The sequence below is a fragment of the Crotalus tigris genome, unplaced genomic scaffold (genome assembly GCF_016545835.1).
Source record: "Crotalus tigris isolate CLP2741 ecotype Arizona unplaced genomic scaffold, ASM1654583v1 scf7180000017598.18339901613:2243638, whole genome shotgun sequence".
NCBI classification, from domain to species: Eukaryota; Metazoa; Chordata; class Lepidosauria; order Squamata; family Viperidae; genus Crotalus; species Crotalus tigris.
In genome coordinates, this window is record NW_024096502.1 from 156,004 (window position 1) to 175,694 (window position 19,691).

Consider the following 19,691-nt stretch of genomic DNA (forward strand, 5'->3'; position numbering starts at 1 on the left):
TTTGTATTCCTCCTTCTCTCTGTGTGTCTATCTACAAGAGCCTTTTGAAACTCAAGTCTGCTTGTGTGGGGAAATAACTTTTTAAAGTTACTTTTCATATCCTAAAACTTACTGGTGAAACTACTATGAAACTTTTCTGAAACAAATAAGCATTTTCTAATCTCTAAAACTATGTGGTCTATTTTAGAATAAATGTTCTCCTACCCTTGGCAAGTTGCACACCTTAAAATTTAGGCTTTTAAAATTATTTGGAGTTTTCAGCATTTTCAAACTGCCTGCAAGCTACCCCCCTTCCAATTCTATTTCTGTCCTTTGTTCTCCATACCTTTTGTCTGCCTCTCCTGGTAGAGTCCGTCCAGAAAGGGGGGGGGAGACCTTGTTCTTGTATCTTTCAGCCCTGAAACCCTCTCCCAAGCCTTTGGAAGCAGAACACACAGACCCAGATGCTGCCTCCATCCATTTGAGCCATGGAATTGAGTTTGAATCCAGCCATCCACTGAAAAGCCACCATGCATCTTCCCAAGTCCTACCATTTCCCCAGATGCCTGTGAGAGCTGCAGAAGGAAGGTGGTGCCATGCGAAGCCTCAGAAGAGAAAATTAAGACTGTGGGGGGAGGGTGGAAACTCATTGTAAACTTTTCTTTCTTGCCCCATTTGTATTGTAACAAGCCGGTTGAATGTATTAATGGAGAGATGGGAATATGTGGCAGAACAAGTACTGAACACCTTGGACTTCTATCTGGTGGGAGGGAAAACTTTTCCAGAATGTTTGTATTGCCTGTTTTGTAGAAATAGCTGCATATGCGCACACACACACACACACACACCATTCAGAATCATACTTGAGTCCCCTCCACCTACCTTTAGTAAAGTTCCCCCCAGGCTGATTTTTGCTCTATTGCACCAAAGCTTTGTGGGACCAACTTCCAACAGATTCCAAGGGGGAGGGAACTAGGCCCCCTCAGGTGATTTGCAATTCATATGCCCTGACTAAGGAAGCAACAGGGAAAATCCCAAACTTCAGCCCTGAATATTTTGCACTGTTGAGCTCAGATTTGAATTCCTAGAACTCATTACGTGCAATTTAAAGAAAATTTAATAGACTGGCATATTGGACATTACAAACCTGGATGCACTGAATTAAGAGCTAAGGCAGGAAACAACCCTTGAAATTGGGCAGCCAGTGGTCATGTACTAAGGAAAACCATGGCTGTGAAGAATTTTGGGAGGTATGCAAACCTGACTGGAAGCTAAAGGTGACATCCAACATTTGAAAATGATTGGCACAGAATATTGGATACTATAAATTTCTTTTCCACCTAACAAAATTTTGCCCTGACTTTTAGAACTTTATGGGTGCAAGCTCCCCTTTTGGGAGCCACTAAAGGGATCTTTTTCTGCTGCCTCCATTGATGGAAGTTAGCCCCCCCAGAAGGAAATATTAAAAAGGGCAGAAAAATATATTTTTCCTCAAAAGGACTTTTTAAAACCAAACCTGGCCCCAAATCTATCTCTCTGCCCCAAGCAAGAGCTAGGCCCATACAAATGCAAATGTAACACCATCAGAAAGTTGAAGCCAGAGCAATCAAGAAGACAAAAGAGAAGATCTGCATACCCCACCCAAACTCTAGGAGTCAGCCCCATCACCTGGGAAGCAGGATATGATAATAGAATTAAACCACAGATATCAAGGCCTAGACAAATACTCAGAAACAGCCTCAAGGTTCATGCCACAGGAACAGGAAACTATTCCAAACAAGGCTAGAGGGGGTATCCCCCCATGTGCTCTCTCTCTCTCTCTCTGCCCTTCTCTCTCCTCTGCAATTTCCTGAAGAACCATCTTTCTGCAATAAACTGTAATCTTCAGGAACTGTCACCCACCAACAGGTCAATTTAGTAACTACACCTATCACTGCAGTTCAGCAACCCCTGCTAACCAAACCAGCCTTCACTTTGCCAAGCGACACTGAGGATGACTTCCTATAAAGCGCAACCTCCTTATTTTAAATAAAACAGAAAAGTAGGAGATGTTGGAGTCATTGGGTTATCTGGCCTGTTAGGCTGAGTCATCAGCTGCAGTAGGCCAAGGTATGAGGAAGTCAAAAGTGAAAAAACAAGTTTGTGCCGTGCGGTGCAAGGGAATGTTGTTTTGGTGTTTGTTAGTGCCGTGTGCAACAGCTGTATAGTAGCGTGTGCAAAACAAAGTTAGCACGTGTAATATGCTAATATGCTGTGTCATAACAAATGTGGTTGGTGTAAGGTGGTCACCAGGTGCCTATAAACCCGCCTTCTGATAACACAATAAAAGGGATGCTTCGTCTTTGTTCGAGGCTCCCATCCCGAGGAAACCACGTGTACGTGTCTGTTCTTCAACACCCATGGGAGACCGCTGGGCGCGAGAAAACCCACAGTATGAACCACAGTTGTTTAGGTTCATAAAATATTGTCCACAAGCTAGAAAACCACATTATAGTTTAGGGCAGGGGTCCCCAATCCCAGTCCATGGATCGGCACTGGGCCACGGCATGCCAGAAACTGGGCCACACAAACAAGCGAAGCCTCATCTGTGGGGTGCAGATAGCATGCAAAATCACGCTCCCCTTCAGTCCATGGGAAAACCTGGTGCCCAAAAGGTTGGGACCTGTAGTTTAGGGTAAATCCAATCTGTTTTATCTTAATCAGCACCTCATACCTTTGCTACAAGATGATATTGTAGAGCACTATCTGTTTTTGCATCCTTATAAAAGTGATGCCCTCAACAGCCTGGTATAGTCTGAATTGAGGAAGGATTTTACTAGAGGGGAAATCTATTGTGGGCTCTAATGGAGAACAACAACAGAATGTCACTGAAACCAATTAATGGAAATCAGCAACGGAAAATGTTTTGTTTCCCCTTCTAAGCCTCTTTCATAACTACTTATGAAATCTAAAGTGAAATATTTTAGTGTTACTGGAAACATATTCCTTGTAGATATGAGGTAAAGAATGTAGCCTAGCAGGTCCTATTATCCATTTGCTCTACTAACTTGTGGCCAATCAAGTACCTATAATCCAGCAGTTCCCAACCTTTTCTATACCCCACACCCCTAGAAAGCTTCTGATATATTCTCGCATCCCTTACAAAAGTAATACCTACTTATGCATATACACTATAATTTTGAAACTTCTAAACCCAAGTTTTCGCACCCCCTGGAATATCATCTCACACCCCTGGTTGGGAACCCCTGCTATAAGCAATTGTAACCATGGCAAGAAACAGCTTCTGAGAAATGTTTGTAAAATAAATAGACAGTAAATTGCCATGTGATAAAGTATATTAAATTTTAATTACTTTTTTTTAAGCAGATCAATGGCTGAGTTTGCTTGTATGTGAGGGTGAGTCCATCTCTACCATTCTCAAACATCAGGCTTGCTAAAAATTATAGGCCAACTGATCTGGAGTACACCAAACTGGAGACCTCAAGTAGCAAAATTAAAAACAAGGGTGTGGATGGCAAAATGGGTTTAATGTATGCTAAGTCATATAGTGCATGTTTATAAATAATAGTAACTGATAACTGAATAACAAGTCTTGATTAAAACAAATGGCTTAGTGAGATTTCTGTCTGAGTTCCATAGAATTTATTCCCAAGGGGGGAAAAATACATTATTTATCCACTTATTCCAGGAACATTAGAGTCAGATGGTATTTCTACTTTTTCATCTACTTGCATAGGATTGGCATTGCCTTTTAACGCAGTATTGAGGGTTGTTTGAATATGGAGCAGATAGGCCAATTTTTGCATTCCTTTAGCATACTTACAATGTTCTGTTCCTTAAGTTTTTCCTTCATCAAAGTGTCATCAGAACATTTGAGGTGATTGCTACTTTGCCCAGTAATTTTAATTGTAATTTCTATTCTTCTAATGTTTCTCATTATATATTCCACTTGTAAGTTAAATAAATGAGGTGCCAGTAATCAATCTTTCATTATAGAGAAAATCTAGGCAGTTGCTAGGAGTCCAAAGTGAATACAGAGAAAAGCAACAAAAATGATTAGGGGACTGGAGGCTAAAACAAAAAGAACGGTTGCTGGAACTGGATATGTCGACTCTAGTTTAATGAAGAGAAAAACTATGGGTGACATGATAGCAGTGTTCCAATATCTCGGGTTGCCACAAAGAGGGAGTCATGCCATTCTCCAAAGCACCTGAAAGCAGGACATGAAGCAATGAATGGAAACTAATCAAAGAGAGAAGCAACCTAGAACTAAGGAGAAATTTCCTGACAGTTAGAACAATTAATCAGTGGAACAACCTGCCTCCAGAAGTTGTGAATGCTCCAATACTGGAAATTTTTAAGAGACTGGACAACCATTTGTCTGAAATGGTATTGGGTTTCCTGCCTGAGCAGGGGGTTGGACTAGAAAACCTCCAAGGTCCCTTCCACTCTATTATTATTATTATTATTATTATTATTATTATTATTATTCATTGCATAGTCAGCCAGATGTTCAGACTGGATTTGGCATTTTTGTCTACCTATCAAGTCCTTCCCAAGGACCTGGGATAGGCAGATATGGATGTTTGATGGTATTACAGATATTGTGGCAGGATGGAAGCAGTTCCTAGTAAGGCTGCCTTTTGCAATTGACTAATGGCAAATTTGTCAATGCCAATGGTGTTCAAGTGGTGCTTTAGTTGTTTTGGGATTGCACCCAAGGTGCGTATTACTATTGGTATTATTACTGTTGTTGTAATCTTGAACCACTTAGTTGCTCTAGATTCCATTCTGCAACTTCTTTCTGGCCATTATACAAATTCTTTAGTTGACAGATGAGGTGGCTTGGTACATCCACATTTGAGGTCTATGCACAAGTAAAAATGATACAGGGAAAAAACCCTTTGTGGAATGATCTTGCTGCTTTGATTTTCCAATTGATGTTTGCAATATGAAAACCTGCCTCTTCTGAAGGCTCGTGTATCTGGAAATTCTTGTTCCATGTACTATGTAAATCTGGATTGCAAAACCTTGAGCTTTATCTTACGAACTGCATCCAGTTTTGGTCACCACGATGTAAAAAAGACTCTAGAAAGAGTACAGAGAAGAGCAACAAAGATGATTAGGGTACTGGAGGCTAAAACATATAAGGAACGGTTGCTGGAATTGGATATGTCTATAAGTCTTCATCCTGGTTCATCCAAGCCGGGAATAAATAAGCAAAATGGCGAAGGTTACAGTTTATTGGAGAAGCAGAAAGATGGTCCTTGCAAGAAGGAGCAGAGGAGAAGAAAGAGAAATTGAGTACATGGGCAGTAGGTTTTTATACCCTCTCTAGCCTTGTTTGGAATAGTTTCCTGTTCCTGGGGCATGAACCTTGAGGCTATTTCTGAGTGCTTTTCTAGGCCTTGATATCTGTGGTTTAATCCTATTATGATATCCTGCTTCCCAGGTGATGGGGCTAATGACTCCTAGAGTTAGGGAGGGGCATGCAGATCTTTTCTTTGTCTTCTTGAGTGCTCTGCCTTCAATTCTCTGATGGTTTTACATCTGCATTTGTATGGGGCTAGCTCTTGCTTGGGGCAGAGAGATAGATTTGGGGCCAGGTTTGGTTTTTAAAAGTCCTTTTGAGGAAAAATATATTTTTCTGCCTTTTTAATATTTCCTTCTCTGGGCTAACTTCCCTCACTAATTTAACAAAGAGAAGGACGAGGGGGGACATGATAGCTGTGTTCCAATATCTCAGGGGCTGCCACAAAGAAGAGGGAGACAAGCTATTTTCCAAAGCACCTAAAGGCAGGACAAGAAGCAACGGGTGGAAACTAACCAAAGAGGGAAGCAACCTAGAACTAAGGAGAAACTTCCTGACAGTTAGAACAATTAACTAGTGGAACAACCTGCCTCCAGAAGCGGTGAATGCTCCAACACTGGAAGTTTTTAAGAAGAGACTGGACAGCCATTTGTCTGAAATGGTATATGTTTTCCTGCCTGAGCAGGGGGTTGGACTAGATGACCTCCAAGGTCTCTTCCAACTTTATCATTATTATTATTATTACCTTGAGGTATAATTGCTATTACTACAACAGCAACCAAACCGGACTTGTAAGGATGACACCTCTTGAGGTCTTCCTTGCACAAAGAAAAGGTCGTCCAGCACCTTTAAGAAACCCGGCGATTCGAAATCAATCCTGCCATTTTACCTCGCCTATGGCCGAAAATTGACCAACCAAGAGAAAGCGACGGATCGTCACGCCAGCCCGGAATGGTCTAATTGGCTGCCCTCTTCCTGGTGCGAGAACCGCGCGGCTACTCAGCTTCCTATCAACCTACCGAATCAGGGGTGCTGTCTGCTGATTGGTTGCTGCTAGGGAAGTAACGCAGGCAGAGAGGCAACCAAGTGGAACCGGTGTGGGTTGGAAGATGCCTTTGGGTTGAATCATCCCCACGGCCGGAGAAGTGGAATAGAATTGCAGGTGGCGTGTAGTGGAGGGGGGAATTACCTCGCTGCTGAAAACCCCTAGGCGGGGAAAGAGAAGCAGGGTGAATCGAGAAGCAGGTATATGAAGAGAGAGAGAGAGAGAGAGAGAGGAATAAATTGAGCGGGGACGGAGACGTCAAAAATTAGAAGTGGGGTGAGAGGAAGGAATTACTGGAAAAGCAAAGGCAGTTAGAAAAAAAAAAAAGGTTAGGATAAGGGAGAAGGAATCTTCTGCTTCCTGCCTTGTCAGGTCGACGCAGAAATCAATGGAGCTGCTAAAGAAATGGCTCGGTCACCCAGAGGAGATCTACAATCTGGTGAAGTTTAAAATGGGTGGATACAAGACAGTGATGCCCAAGATGGACCAAGTGAGTGGGGCTTCTTGTTAAATATTTTATCCCTTTGGTTATTTTTTTTCTTTTGTTTTCTACTGTGGCACAAGAACAAGAGATTTTCTTTTTTTAATGGATAAGACAGATAGAGAAAAGAAAAAATAAAGCAGAATGATAATGGATTATAAATAGTTGCATGAGAAGGGAAACAACCCTGCCCTCTCAAGCAGATAATACTGGGAGAAAATGAGATAATGAAAATGCTTTCAAATGCAGTATGAATATATTGATTTGGAATGTTATTTTAGGTGGGTTTAGCGCAGGTTCCCAATCAGGGGTGTGAGACTATATTCCAAGGGGTGCGAAAACTTGGGTTTAGAAGTTTCAAAATTATAGTGTATATGCATAATTTGTTGTCATTATTTTGAACTTTTGTAAGGGGTGCGAGAATATATCAGAAGTATTCTAGGGGTGCGGGGTATAATAGAATCACTGAAATAAATATAAACACATCATTATCTGCAACAAGGTATAGACAATGTCACCTGTTTATAAACACTTTATAAATAAGGAAATAAAATTTGTGAAAATTTTGCCATAAAATATTGATTTCATTGGTTATTTATTAGGTGATATGATTAGATTTTTGTATTCTTGAATTATTCTTATCAAAAGTTCAGTTGTTTGTCAATATCTTTCAAAGCATATTTAATGGGAAACAAATATTAGACCACTTTGTTTATCTTTGGGGAGTTTGTGTGTGTCTGCCTTCCTAAGAATTATACGATATTTTAAGTTTGGTTCCCAATGTAATTTTTATTTTTGCTAAAAAAAAGTAGCTAAAGGGAAGCAAGAATAAAAGCCATGGAAGAAAATAAGATCTAATTTTTGTCTGATTCACCCATGTCGCCGATTAAAGCTCTGGTTAAGCACCCAATGATGAAATCCAGAAGAAGAAATAAATGTAGTTTTAAAAATGAAAGTTTATTAAATAATTAGTGGTGGCTGTTGTTATTGGTCTACTATGTGTTTCTCTATTTAGATCCAAGGAAATGACACATTACAGAAAATTAGAGGATCCTGATAAAGTACTGACTGATATTTGTTTACTGAGTTTTTCTCCCTAGATGACTTGAGGAAGCCAAAACAATAACAGAAACTTTAGATTTGCAAAGCAATTATAGTATACATTATAGTTTCTGTGGAATACAATTTATGCCATTTATCATTTTTAGTAATGAAACGTCTGCAAGAAAACAACCAACCTCAGAGACCATCTAAAACCCCATAGTTCAATCCTGAGCTACAAATATTCTCTTCTGTCAGTATTGTAGGAAAGTTAGTGGGTTTATGTTTGTTTTCAGATTCAGCAACTATACTGTTGCTAGGAAAAAGTGGCCAAGGAAATAGGAAGATAACAATAGGATGTTCACTTCACAGCCATGTTCAGACAGTACACTTCTTACTTTTCCTGAGTTACTTAATCTGCTGATCACAGGAAAACCAACCAAGGTCAAGGTTAACCATGCTTAGCATGTTGTAGAAATGCATTTGCTTGGCTTTGTTAAGCATGTTATGGCAACCTCTTGTGTCAGCAGTACTTGGATAATGGTGTGCCAGGGGACCCAGTGAGTGCTTGGGTGCTAGCATAAAATCATAAGAGTGTATGAGTTGGGAGCAATAGGCCTTTTAGTACAACCTCTGCTCAGTACAGGAATCTATTGAGCTGTCCATTAGCTGACTATCCAGATCCAATTTGAAAATCTCCAAGGAAAAGTCCATCATTGTTTTCAGGTAAACCATTCCATGGCTTAACTGTCAGGTGTCCTGAAAATTCCTCCCAAAATCAGTGGTGATATTCTTTAATTTCAATAGATTACATTTTATTCTTTTGTCAGTTTCAACAAAAAACAGCTCATCTCCTTGCGCACAACAACCTTTTAGATTATTTAGCTGTATGCAATGAAATTTCATTTTAATATATTAGTGTACATTTAAAATGACAATAAAATTATTATTCTACTCTATTCCTGTATATCCTAGTATGCCTCTACAAACAGTTCAAGGATGATGGTTTTGTCATAGGCTTGCTCAGGGGTTTTTCAGACTTGGCCCTTTTATGACTTGTGGACTTCAACTCCCAGAATTCCTCAGCCAGGCACAATTCACAAGCATTATGGACGGCACAGTTCACAAACTGCTAAGATAGGTTTGTTTTATTCATCGTTGAAAAGGCCATCGTGGCTAAGTGGCTTCACACCCCACATCAAGTAACGTGAACAAAGCATATGGTTTAGCATGTGTAATTCCGGCATTCATCATAAGGCCTGGCAGTGTGGTTGGCAAACCGTGCTTTATGATAAAAACCTTGCTTGTTGGATTTATTCAATAAAAAATATTACGGTATTCAGTAAGCCTATATGTGGTGTGAACTCAATAGGCAGTAAGGTTTCTTTCCCCGACATGGAGGTTCTTTGGATTTAGCGGAATTTTCCCCAAAAGGAATGGATAAAAGCGCGTTTCGAGCTTTCCCTCCCGATGTGCTTATACGGCATTCGCTCCAGTTATCTGGAAGGCGGCCCGATCTCTGCAGATCCTTCGCGGCACTTCCCTTCGCCCTGCCTGGTGGGTGGGGCCTGTGCCCTAGGAGAAGAAAACAAACATTCCGAATGTAAAAGGGGGGCGGTGGGCGTGTCTCGCTTCGGTGGCGCCCCGGAACCACTTCAATGCCCCGTAGCACCAAGCTCGGGGGCCCTGCGAGGGGCGTGGGGGGGGGCAGCCAGTTAGCCGTGCGCCTTTCCGGCCTTGAATGTGTTTTCCATGGCCAGTTGCAGCTCCAAAGCCGCCACGTCCCTTTTCAAACGCACCTTGGCCTTTTCTCCGCCGCGTGCAGGTGGCGGTGGGTCGAGTTCCTGCTGGACTGGCAGTGGCCGGTTGCGGACCTGCGGCGGCACCCCTCGGCTCCCGCAGCGCTCGCGGCCTCGCTTCCTGATTGCTCAGGCTGCCCCTCCGCCTGTGCTCCTTTTGCAGGACTCGCTCAGCGACAGCCTCCGGATATGTTACAAGTACTTGAACCAAACCAGCCGGAGCTTCGCCGCGGTCATCCAAGCTCTGGACGGGGACTTGCGGTGAGTTTTTGTGATTCCTATTTTCTTATTTACCAACGTGATACTGAGGATCTCATCACTTATAATCCCCGGCTGGGGAGGAAAACTAAACCAGCTGCAGTTTTGAAAACGACCTAAAAGGTTTAACTGTAATTGGGAAGGACTGCTCCAGCAAAAAGCGAAACATCTACTTTTTACAAGATCGGACCATTCTGATTTGTACCAGCTTTGTTTTTGCTAACTGGTGTTGGCTTAGCTTCAACTGGAGATGCTAGAGCTTTTGCCTAGGATAGGAGTCAGAAACATAAGCTATATGCATCCCCTGAAGTTAGCTCTGGCTGTAGTTATTATCCATCGACTTAAGCTTTCCCACTACTGTATGCTGTAAAATAAATTAGTTTATCATCTCTCCCATGACCTTACACAGAAGAAGAAAAGCCTTTTAGAATTTTGGGACCTCCACCGATTTGCATCATCAACTGCAACCTTTGGGTGCTCAAAAAGTAGTCAATGGACTACAGTCCACCTTTTCCCAATTCTTTTAAATTGTGAATGCTTATATAAAACTCATAAAAAGCAAATTCAGGGTTATTACTGTGATGTTCACATTTTATTATAATACTATATTATATAGTATATGCAATATCCTACCGTTGTATTTATTACAGTTTATGATTCACAGAACTTTAAAGAAAGGTTTCATTGCAGAGGCTACAATTCTTTTAGTGTACAGTCTATTAGAAATGGGAGTAGGTGAAGTCAACAGTTAACAGGATCAGAGTCAAATACTAGCAGGCTGTTTCCTTGTTTTCTTTCATACCTTTTGCATTGACCTGGAAGAATATGCTTCTTATTATTAATCCTTTGTGGGTGCCTGGAAAAATACGATTCAACTATCACAAACAGGGCAAATTTCTTTTCTCTTTCCTCTGGCATCTAAGTCACAAACAATCCTTTTCCTTTTCTCTGTAGCCATGCAGTGTGCATCTTCTATTTGGTTCTCCGAGCTCTGGATACTGTGGAAGATGACATGACTATCAGTCTTGAAGCTAAGATCCCCATGTTACACAATTTTCACTCCTATTTATATCAGCCAGACTGGAAATTTATGGACAGCAAAGAGAAGGACAGACAGGTGCTGGAAGACTTTCCAACGGTGAGTGGTGCCTCTCCAAATTTCATGCATTTATGCAGTTAAGGTATAAAGAGGCTCTCTTCCCTGACTTTAGTAAGTAAGAGGGAGGGGATCAGTCTCTTAAAATCAGATATATTAACATTTGTTTGGAAGTTCCCAGTCCTAAAAGATACAGAGGTGCTGTTTCAGAAAAATTGAAATTAGGACAGTCCACTACATAGTTGCCTTTTATGTAGAATTGCATTATATGGCACTCTATTAGATGTGTGAGGAACTGTTGCAACCCTTCCTTCACATAGATTCAGTAAGTTCACATGTATTGAGGATGTATTTCACATTAATGTGGAGCAGAGTTGATAATCTGTTGTAGAGTAAGTAAGTGGCCTCTACATAGTTTTTTGGTGGTTAGCAGGATTCTACTTAGAAATTCTATGGCAAATTACAAGCATTGCTTATGGATTTCAAGCCAAATTTTGGTAGAAAACAACAACAAAATGCATTCGATCTTTGGATAGACACAATACAAATTAAACTTAACTTAAGGTCTTTCCCAAAATATGTCTTCATATTTATGTGTCATCATTTCTATTATTCCTGAAAAATCATTTTAAAAATCTGGTCCTTGGCTGCAAAAGAATTATCCATAAGAATTTACAAGAGACAGATATTTCATCATAGGGCTGAGGTTGATATTTGTACCATTAGTGTTGTAGGGTTATCAGTTGAAAAGTAAATAGGATAAATTTATGAAGAATTGGGCTAGCAGTGGTTTTAATCTAAAGGTTATTGCCAGCCTCAGAATCCTAGGTAAATGTTAAATTATAACTGCTAGGAGGCAACAGTTGAAGTACATGTTTGTACTTAGGAGATTCCTGAATATTTGTGGCTGGTTGCTAGATGGGCTTTTAGCCTGATGCTGCCAGTTTCTTACTTTCATGGCAAACTGCCAAAAACATGCTGTGTAGATGTGTTCTGTGTAAATTAAACTCTGACACTCATTTAATCTTCAAAATAATTGTTCTTTTAAATAACTGTAGCCTTTTAGAAGCTATTTAAGCTTTGTATGTGTTGCGCTTAAGAGGAAAGGAAGTAACAATTAAGGAATAGCTTTCAAATAGTTAAGTATCCTTGCTAATGAAGTTTGCAGAACTAATTATATAGCTAAGAAAAATCACATAGCATTTGGCCATTATTTCTTTGGAAGTAATACAGTCTGCTTTAAACGTGAGTGCATTGATTTTGGTCCTCCTGGATAGAAATAACTTGCCCAAGTATCTTTTTCTAAGGATATTTCCAGTATTGCTCATACATATGACATTTGATTGTTGGTAAATTCAAGATTAAAGGACTGCTGAAATCATATTTTTAAGTTTACATGCATGGAACCTGAAATGTGCTAGCACTCTTGAGCTCCTTATCAATTCAGAAGTTTTTTTGGGGGGGGGGGCAGGAAGAGACACATGTATCATTTCTTATGATCCTGTTTCTGTTCTTGCCTTTAGATTTCCCTGGAGTTTCGGAATTTGGCAAAAGTCTATCAAGATGTGATTGCTGACATTTGTCACAAGATGGGCCTTGGTATGGCAGAGTTTTTGGAAAAGAAGGTGAATTCTAACGAACAGTGGGATAAGGTGAGCGAGTTGGGGAGGTATGAATTCTAGCAAGTATGTTAGCTATAACCATTAAGCTTACAGTACAGAGACCCTCAAAATCTTATATTCAATGAGGCTTTTAATGTATAATGCCCATCAGCATGGGGACAGAATATTTAAGAAGAAACAATAAAAGTGAATAGCTTCTATACATAAGGGAAAAGCAGCACTCAGACTGATATTAGGGATGTTTCTTTAGCTCAGAGGAGATGATCCCTGCAGTTTAGGTGTCTTGGAACTGGAGCTGGTCTTTGATGTGGATTTCATTTGCTCATAACCGTAAGTCTGGCATAAAGAACTTTCATCACTCAAGATCTGTCGCAGACTTTGAGTAACATATCATAACCTCATGCTCTTAAAGTGAACAGGCCTAATACTTGTATTGGCAAGGTTCTGGGGTTTTAAAGGCTGAACTTTTGGCCCTTAAACTCATTCCAAAAGAACCCCATTTGTAACAGTGGCTATAAAATGTTCCTAGCAATTTACATTGCTTTTTTCTTTCTTTCATGATATATATTGCTTTAGCAAAAGTAATTCAATAAAAGAAATTGTGAAGTTCAGTAGCTGCAGCTTTTATGGATTGAACTAGATTTTTCAAAACATCTTAATAAAGCTCTGAATGTTCCAATCTATAGTATTGCCACTACGTTGCTGGCCTGGTGGGAATTGGCCTCTCCCGTCTCTTCTCTGCCTCAGAATTAGAAGATCCTGTTATCGGTCAAGACGTAGAACTGGCCAACTCCATGGGACTCTTTCTGCAGAAAACCAACATCATTAGGGATTATCTGGAGGACCAATTTGAAGGCAGAGAATTCTGGCCCAAAGAGGTAAAAGAAAAGAGTATGATAGATGTGAGAAAGAGATCTTAACTCAGTGGTATGAATGTGTACAGCATGCAAAAGCTGCTAGGTTCCATGCTGATCATTGCTGTTTAATTGATGTAGAATGTGCGGGCAACCTTTCTGCCCAAGGATCCTATGAAGTGATAGCTTGAGGCTGCATATATCTGCACATAAGGTGGTCTCATTCTTATCTAAGATGTTCCAATTGTCCCCATGTTTGATGGAGTAAGATTGAATTCTGTCTCTTGCAATCAGAACTAAGAGCTGAGATGGCGCAGCAGTTAGAGTGCAGTACTGCAGGCCACTTTAGCTGACTGTGTTCAGCAGGTCAGCGGTTCAAATCTCACCGGCTCAAGGTTGACTCAGCCTTCCATCCTTCCGGGGTAGGTAAAATGAGGACCCAGATTGTTGGGGGCAATGTAAATATGTATATATATATATATATATATATATATATATATATATATATATATATATATACACACACACATACACATTGCTTACTGGTGTACACTGCTTAGAGACTGCTTGCACTTAAAGCGGTATATAAGTCTCATAAATAAATAATACTTCCCTATTGTTAATTGCAGCAGGGAAATATCCTCTGTCTCTTTATAACTGTTATTACTGCTGTTTTTGTTATTAAGTTATGGCTGCTAATAGCTATATTATGGATATATTGACTGCTGCTTTGACAGTTTGATAGATCATAGAGCCTTCTCTGGCACTCACAAAGGTCAGAGAAACCTTTTTCAGAAGCTGCTCTGGCAGCCACTTTGTGCAAACTCAGTGATTGATCATAATGGTCTCCTAACACCTCACAGAATGGCTACTAATCTAGATGGTCCTTGACTTATGACCATTTGTTTAGTCACTGATTGAAATTATAATGGTGCTGAATGAAGGGAGTTACAGCAGTTATGGCCATTGCAACATCCCTGAGGTCACTTTATTAAAATTTGGGCACTTGGCAGCACACCTGCCCTTATGACTATAAGTACTGTAATTTCATCCTCCCCACACCCTATTTCTCCCCCACATCTCAACTGTTTCAGGTGGGCCACCAGTGCTTGCTAAGCTGCCACGGTCCTGGAGTCTCAGCCTTCTTAGTAGCTGCTACTCCCTGTCCCCATGGCTGGAAGTCCACACATTTTAAAATTGGTGAAATTGTGAAACATTGACTTAGAGCAGCAGTCGCCAACCTTTCTGGCTCTGCAGATTGGTAGCTGTGGCGGGGGAGGGGATGATTTTTCATGTGCATGTGCCGCTTGCACAAATGTAGCTTTGCGTAGTTGCTTACCACTTGCATGTTCAGGTTCCCAATGGGATACAGACCAGGGATTGGGGACCCTTGACTTAAAGCATGCAAGCTTTAGAGGATAAACAAAAGAGTAACTTTGCTCTTGGGTTGAGCATAACATTTTGTGCACAGTTGAGTCGAATAGCTAATTAGACAAAACAAGGATAGTTTTGCATTGCTCTGATCTAATCATGTACTTTACATAATGCTGGGACATTGTTGGAAATCTTCATTGCTAGTTAGTAGCATCAGTGATATGCTCAAACACCCTTCATAACAAGACATATTGGATAAGCGTAATCCCTATGAAAACTAACAAATCTCAGCTGCTCGGTAACAATTTCTTTGACATTCTGCAAAAGTGGCTTCAACAACCTTGACCTCTTGGTGTTCCTAGGTTTGGAGCAAGTATGTAAAGAAGCTATCAGATCTGTCTAAGCCAGAGAACATTGACAAAGCCGTCCAGTGTATGAATGAGCTCATTACCAACGCCCTACATCATGTTCCTGATGTCTTGACATATTTGTCCCGCTTGAAGAATCAAAGTGTGTTCAATTTCTGTGCTATTCCACAGGTAAATTGAATTGTCTTTTTTCTTTTTGTTCACTTATTACAGGGGTGTCAAATTGGCGGCCCGTGGTCCGGATGCGTCACGTGAAGGCCACATCCACCCCGGCTTAAGTGACGTGATAAAATTTGACACCTGTGACTTATTACATTTACATCCTGCCAAATCTATCAAGGACTCCTGGCAGTTCGCAATTAACAAAGCAACAATAGTTCAAAAACATACTTAAAATATTCACAGTAAATAAAGTAATAATGAGTAGGAGTAATAGTAAAATTAATTACTAAATGCCTTCTGTAATAGCTGTCTTAACCATCTTCTGGATCATCAATAAAAAAGGGGACCAGTCTCATATTCAAATGAGTGAGCCCCGTTCAACAACGCCTCCTAGAATGCCAGATGAAGCCCAACCTGGCAGATCTTAAAAAGCTTTGAACTTCAAACTTAGTTTATGTATTTTGAATGAGGGATTGCTAGAAAGGATAGGGTTGTAGGCTGAGAAATATCCTGGAAAAAGGTAGTAAATAATTTTACTCTGATAAACATAAATGAAGTAGATGATGAGCTTGTTGTTCATCACTGGATTAGAAGACTAATTAAAGACTATTTTAAAATAATCTTGGATAACATGAGATTCATCATGTGATGGGTATCCATTGTTATAGCAGTATGATAAACCATTAGTTTATTTATTGGTCATAGTCTAAAATAATGAAAAAGGATGGAAAAATGCATCGGGTATACATTTTTGAGTGACACTTGTAGATAGTCTTTTCTGCTTTTCACTATTCTTGGGATTACCTTTGTAAAACTAAGTTAACTAAAAATAGTTGCTGTGTATACAAAACTTTGTATGGTATAATATAACACTTGGTTCATGTAATTTGTTAAGAAAGTTGCTAGATTCCTAAAACATGCTGAAAAAACCCTTTTTTTGCCTTACTTAGGAAGTGATATCAAAACATCCGGAAAGACTTTTATGGACTTTTGGTTTGTTGTAAGAAGGTACATTCCTCTTGAGGCACTTGATGATGCCCTGTCCATGCTGGCCCAAGTTCCCTGTCCAGGAACACAGCATTCCTTTCTGTAGGTTGAACATCTGGGCCATTTATCATTAGTTCACTGTTCTTTTGCCATGAGTATTCTGTGTGTGTATGTATATCGAGAGCCAGTTTGTTTTAATGGTTAAGGCATCAGGCTAGAAACCAGGAGACTGAGTTCTACTCCCACCTTAGGCACAAAGTCAGCTGGATGACCTTGGGCCAATAATTTTTTCTCAGTCTTAGGAAAGAGATTGTAGCAAAACAATTCTGAAAAACTTTGCCTAGAAAATTGCAGGGACTTGTCCAGGCAATCTCCAACAACTAGACACAACTGAACAGAAGGAAAAAAAAAATATTTACCACATTTATATAGCTGTCCTTCTAACATATGTGACATTCTAGACTATTTTATAAAACTCAAAACCTTCGAGCAGCATACTGATCTTTATAAATTATTTTTTAAAAAATAGCTCTGTGTTTTTCTTTGGCGTCTGCTTGTGTACAAATACACAAATACCTGCTGCTCTTAATTATAAGCCCTTTATCCTCTTTCCTGCCCAGGTGATGGCTATAGCCACCTTGGCAGCCTGCTACAACAACCAACAGATCTTCAAAGGTGTGGTGAAGATTCGAAAGGGACAAGCAGTCACATTGATGATGGATGCTACTAACATAGAGGCTGTCAAAACCATCATGTACCAATATATGGAAGAGGTGAGTTTGAAGAGCCTAGATATTCAGTTCCTGACGTAAATGCCTTTTAGTGGGAGAAGTTTCTTGAGTTAGCAAGAAACATGTATGGCAATCATCAGGATCTGTCTTTTCACTTTGAAGCTCTGTGAAGTGGGAAAGCAAATTTTGCACAGCATGATGTAAAACTTAGGAGATTGGATTTGGTCTAGGACAGGTATGTCAAACTTGCGACATCACGTGACGTCACGTGATGTACTGCGACTTTTCCCCCATTGCCAGTAATTGGATGGGCGTGGTTTCAGTATGATGCATCCGGCCCATGGGCCAGCAGTTTGATATGCCTGGTCTAGGATGATCTGGCTTTGATATTCAGATGGCTGGTTTTGCATAACATGCTGAAACTGAATTTAAGGTAGGGGAAGTTAAGTCTTGTGTTCACATAACATGAGGTAAACAACATGGTTGTAAATGGAAATTCTAGCACTCATAGTTGCTGTCATTAAGCAAATCACTCAGGTCATTAAGCAAAAAGGTCCTGTGGTCGCCATTTGTGACCTCCTGCTAGCTTCCTCACTGACTGCTTGTAAGAAGCTGCAAAAAAAGGTTGCAAATGGCGATTATGTGATTGCGGGGACTCTGCCACCAATATGAGGACTCCTCAGAGCCACCATTGATTTAGCACCATTATATGAATAGAGCTGACAAATAGTCATTAAGTAAGGCCCATCTGTTGGGCTATTCCATATATTTGCTGCTATGAATTTCTTCAAAGGAAAACAAACTAAAATGTGTAATATTTTAGTATATATGAGATTTGGAAAAGTCATTGAGCAAAAAGGACTGAACTGGTATAATGAAGTCCTCTCTCCCCTGAATCCCCTCCATGCTATCTGTTCATTCCTTCTATATGCAGCTTCTCTTTTTTTTTTCACTAGCTAAGAAGAAGAGAAAAAGAAAGAAAGGAATGGAAAAGGGTTGCTGTTTTCTCATGGGAATTGTTTGTAAGGAAGAGGGAGGGGAGTGACTGTTTCACAGACATGTAATGGAAACATAGCAAAAGCTCGGGCTTGACAAAAAAACCTACAGAGTACCACAAATCCACAGAGCCCTGTGTATAGGCTTGTTTAACAACTGCTCTTTCTTTCTTCATCTAATAGTGCAATTTCTTTTTCCTCTCTTGTACAAAATTACAAATATGCCAAGCTCTTCCTATGGAAACCCAAAATGGGGCTCTAATGATGATCTAAAAAGCCCAAACTTAATATTTATTGCAGATTAGATTGTGAGATGGCACCAACTGCCAGAGAGTCAAACAATCCATAAATGTATTTTTAGTAGAAAAGCCACATGGAATCGTTCCATCAATCTGTGATGTGTTATTTATGACAATTATATTTGAAGTCTTACTAAAATTCCTACTTCTTTTAACTTACCAATTAGTCTGTTTTATCTGTGGTTTCTATTATCTTTCTGTAGCTATGTTATTTTAAATGATTTCTTTCTCTCACTAGATCTACCAGAAGGTCCCAAGTACAGACCCTTCCTCTGCCAAAACTCAACAGATTGTCAACACTGTCCAATCCATGAGCTTACCCAGTGGTACTCTGGTCTCCCAGACCCATTATTCACCTCTCTATTTTTCTTGCATTATGATTTTGGCTGCATTGAGCTGGCAGTATCTGAACACTGTCTCAAAAGCAGCAGAGGAATATGTGCACACTGGTGAGAACTGAGGGTGGAGCTGTCTTGTGCTGCGTTTGGAAGGGGAATATTTTGAAATGGGAGAACTTTTTGGAGTCCCAGGAATGTAAGGAACAAGACTGTGAATGTTTCTTTGCAAGCTGATTGAACTGGAAGCCTTCATTTGAAAGCATCTGCTGCTGGTTTTGAAGCGTCTGACAAAGAGTTTCCCATGGAGACATTTACTTTTTTTCCAGCTAAACTAGCTACAGCCAGTTTTGTTTGAGTCTTACTTAATATTTTCTTTTCTGCAGTTTGATCTGCGTTTGTTTTTGATGTAGGATGTTTTTAAACTCTGATGTTTCAAAGTCTTTGTGAATTTTGACAGTAAAAATGTGGTGATAAAACCACTCCTCTATGTCCTGCTGTAATTCAGGCACTGCATTTTCTGTTCAAAAAATTTCCAAAGCCTGTACTGTCTTAAGTTGCACTAATTTAGGAATTTCTCCTTACATTAACTTTGGAGATAGATATTTGTCTTATTACATGGTTGTCATTTTTTCTTTCCATAAATGTTATTGTGCCTCTTGGAAAGGCTTCTGTATTGTAATATGCAAGGGATTTGGGGAGCCAATAGAGGAAAGTTGTATAAATCTTTGAGAGGACAAAACTGTGGCATCATTTACAGTAAAGCTGCCCACTCCTGAAGCAAAGATTGGCACTGAGAATCAGTATACTTTTAACAACTTTTGTAGCCTTGGAGAACTTCAAGTTCTAGTCTGGGATAACATGCAAAGTAGGGCTGTGAGAATTTTAGAAGATGCAGGCCAGAGATCCTCCCAATATCTTTACATAGCTGTTTCCTTTTGCAGATTCACCTCA

The 19,691-nt window shown here is 40.0% G+C and overlaps 1 protein-coding gene across 3 annotated transcripts; it reads left to right on the forward strand.

Moving 5' to 3' along the window:
* The first annotated feature begins 6,380 nt into the window (after positions 1-6,380).
* Positions 6,381-19,479, forward strand: FDFT1 (farnesyl-diphosphate farnesyltransferase 1). 3 transcript variants are annotated; one of them, XM_039366121.1, is made up of 8 exons: positions 6,381-6,825; positions 9,820-9,917; positions 10,869-11,052; positions 12,534-12,662; positions 13,319-13,510; positions 15,223-15,399; positions 16,998-17,150; positions 18,641-18,862. In XM_039366121.1, the coding sequence occupies exons 1-8, from the start codon at positions 6,724-6,726 to the stop codon at positions 18,860-18,862; spliced, it is 1,257 nt and encodes a 418-aa protein (XP_039222055.1). In that variant the 5' UTR covers positions 6,381-6,723. The 3 variants fall into 3 exon arrangements, with proteins under 3 accessions (XP_039222055.1, XP_039222040.1, XP_039222049.1); XM_039366106.1 differs by lacking the exon at positions 6,381-6,825 and having other exon boundaries at positions 9,525-9,917; positions 18,641-19,479; XM_039366115.1 differs by lacking the exon at positions 6,381-6,825 and having other exon boundaries at positions 9,526-9,917; positions 12,534-12,635; positions 18,641-19,479.
* The last annotated feature ends 212 nt before the right edge of the window (positions 19,480-19,691 follow it).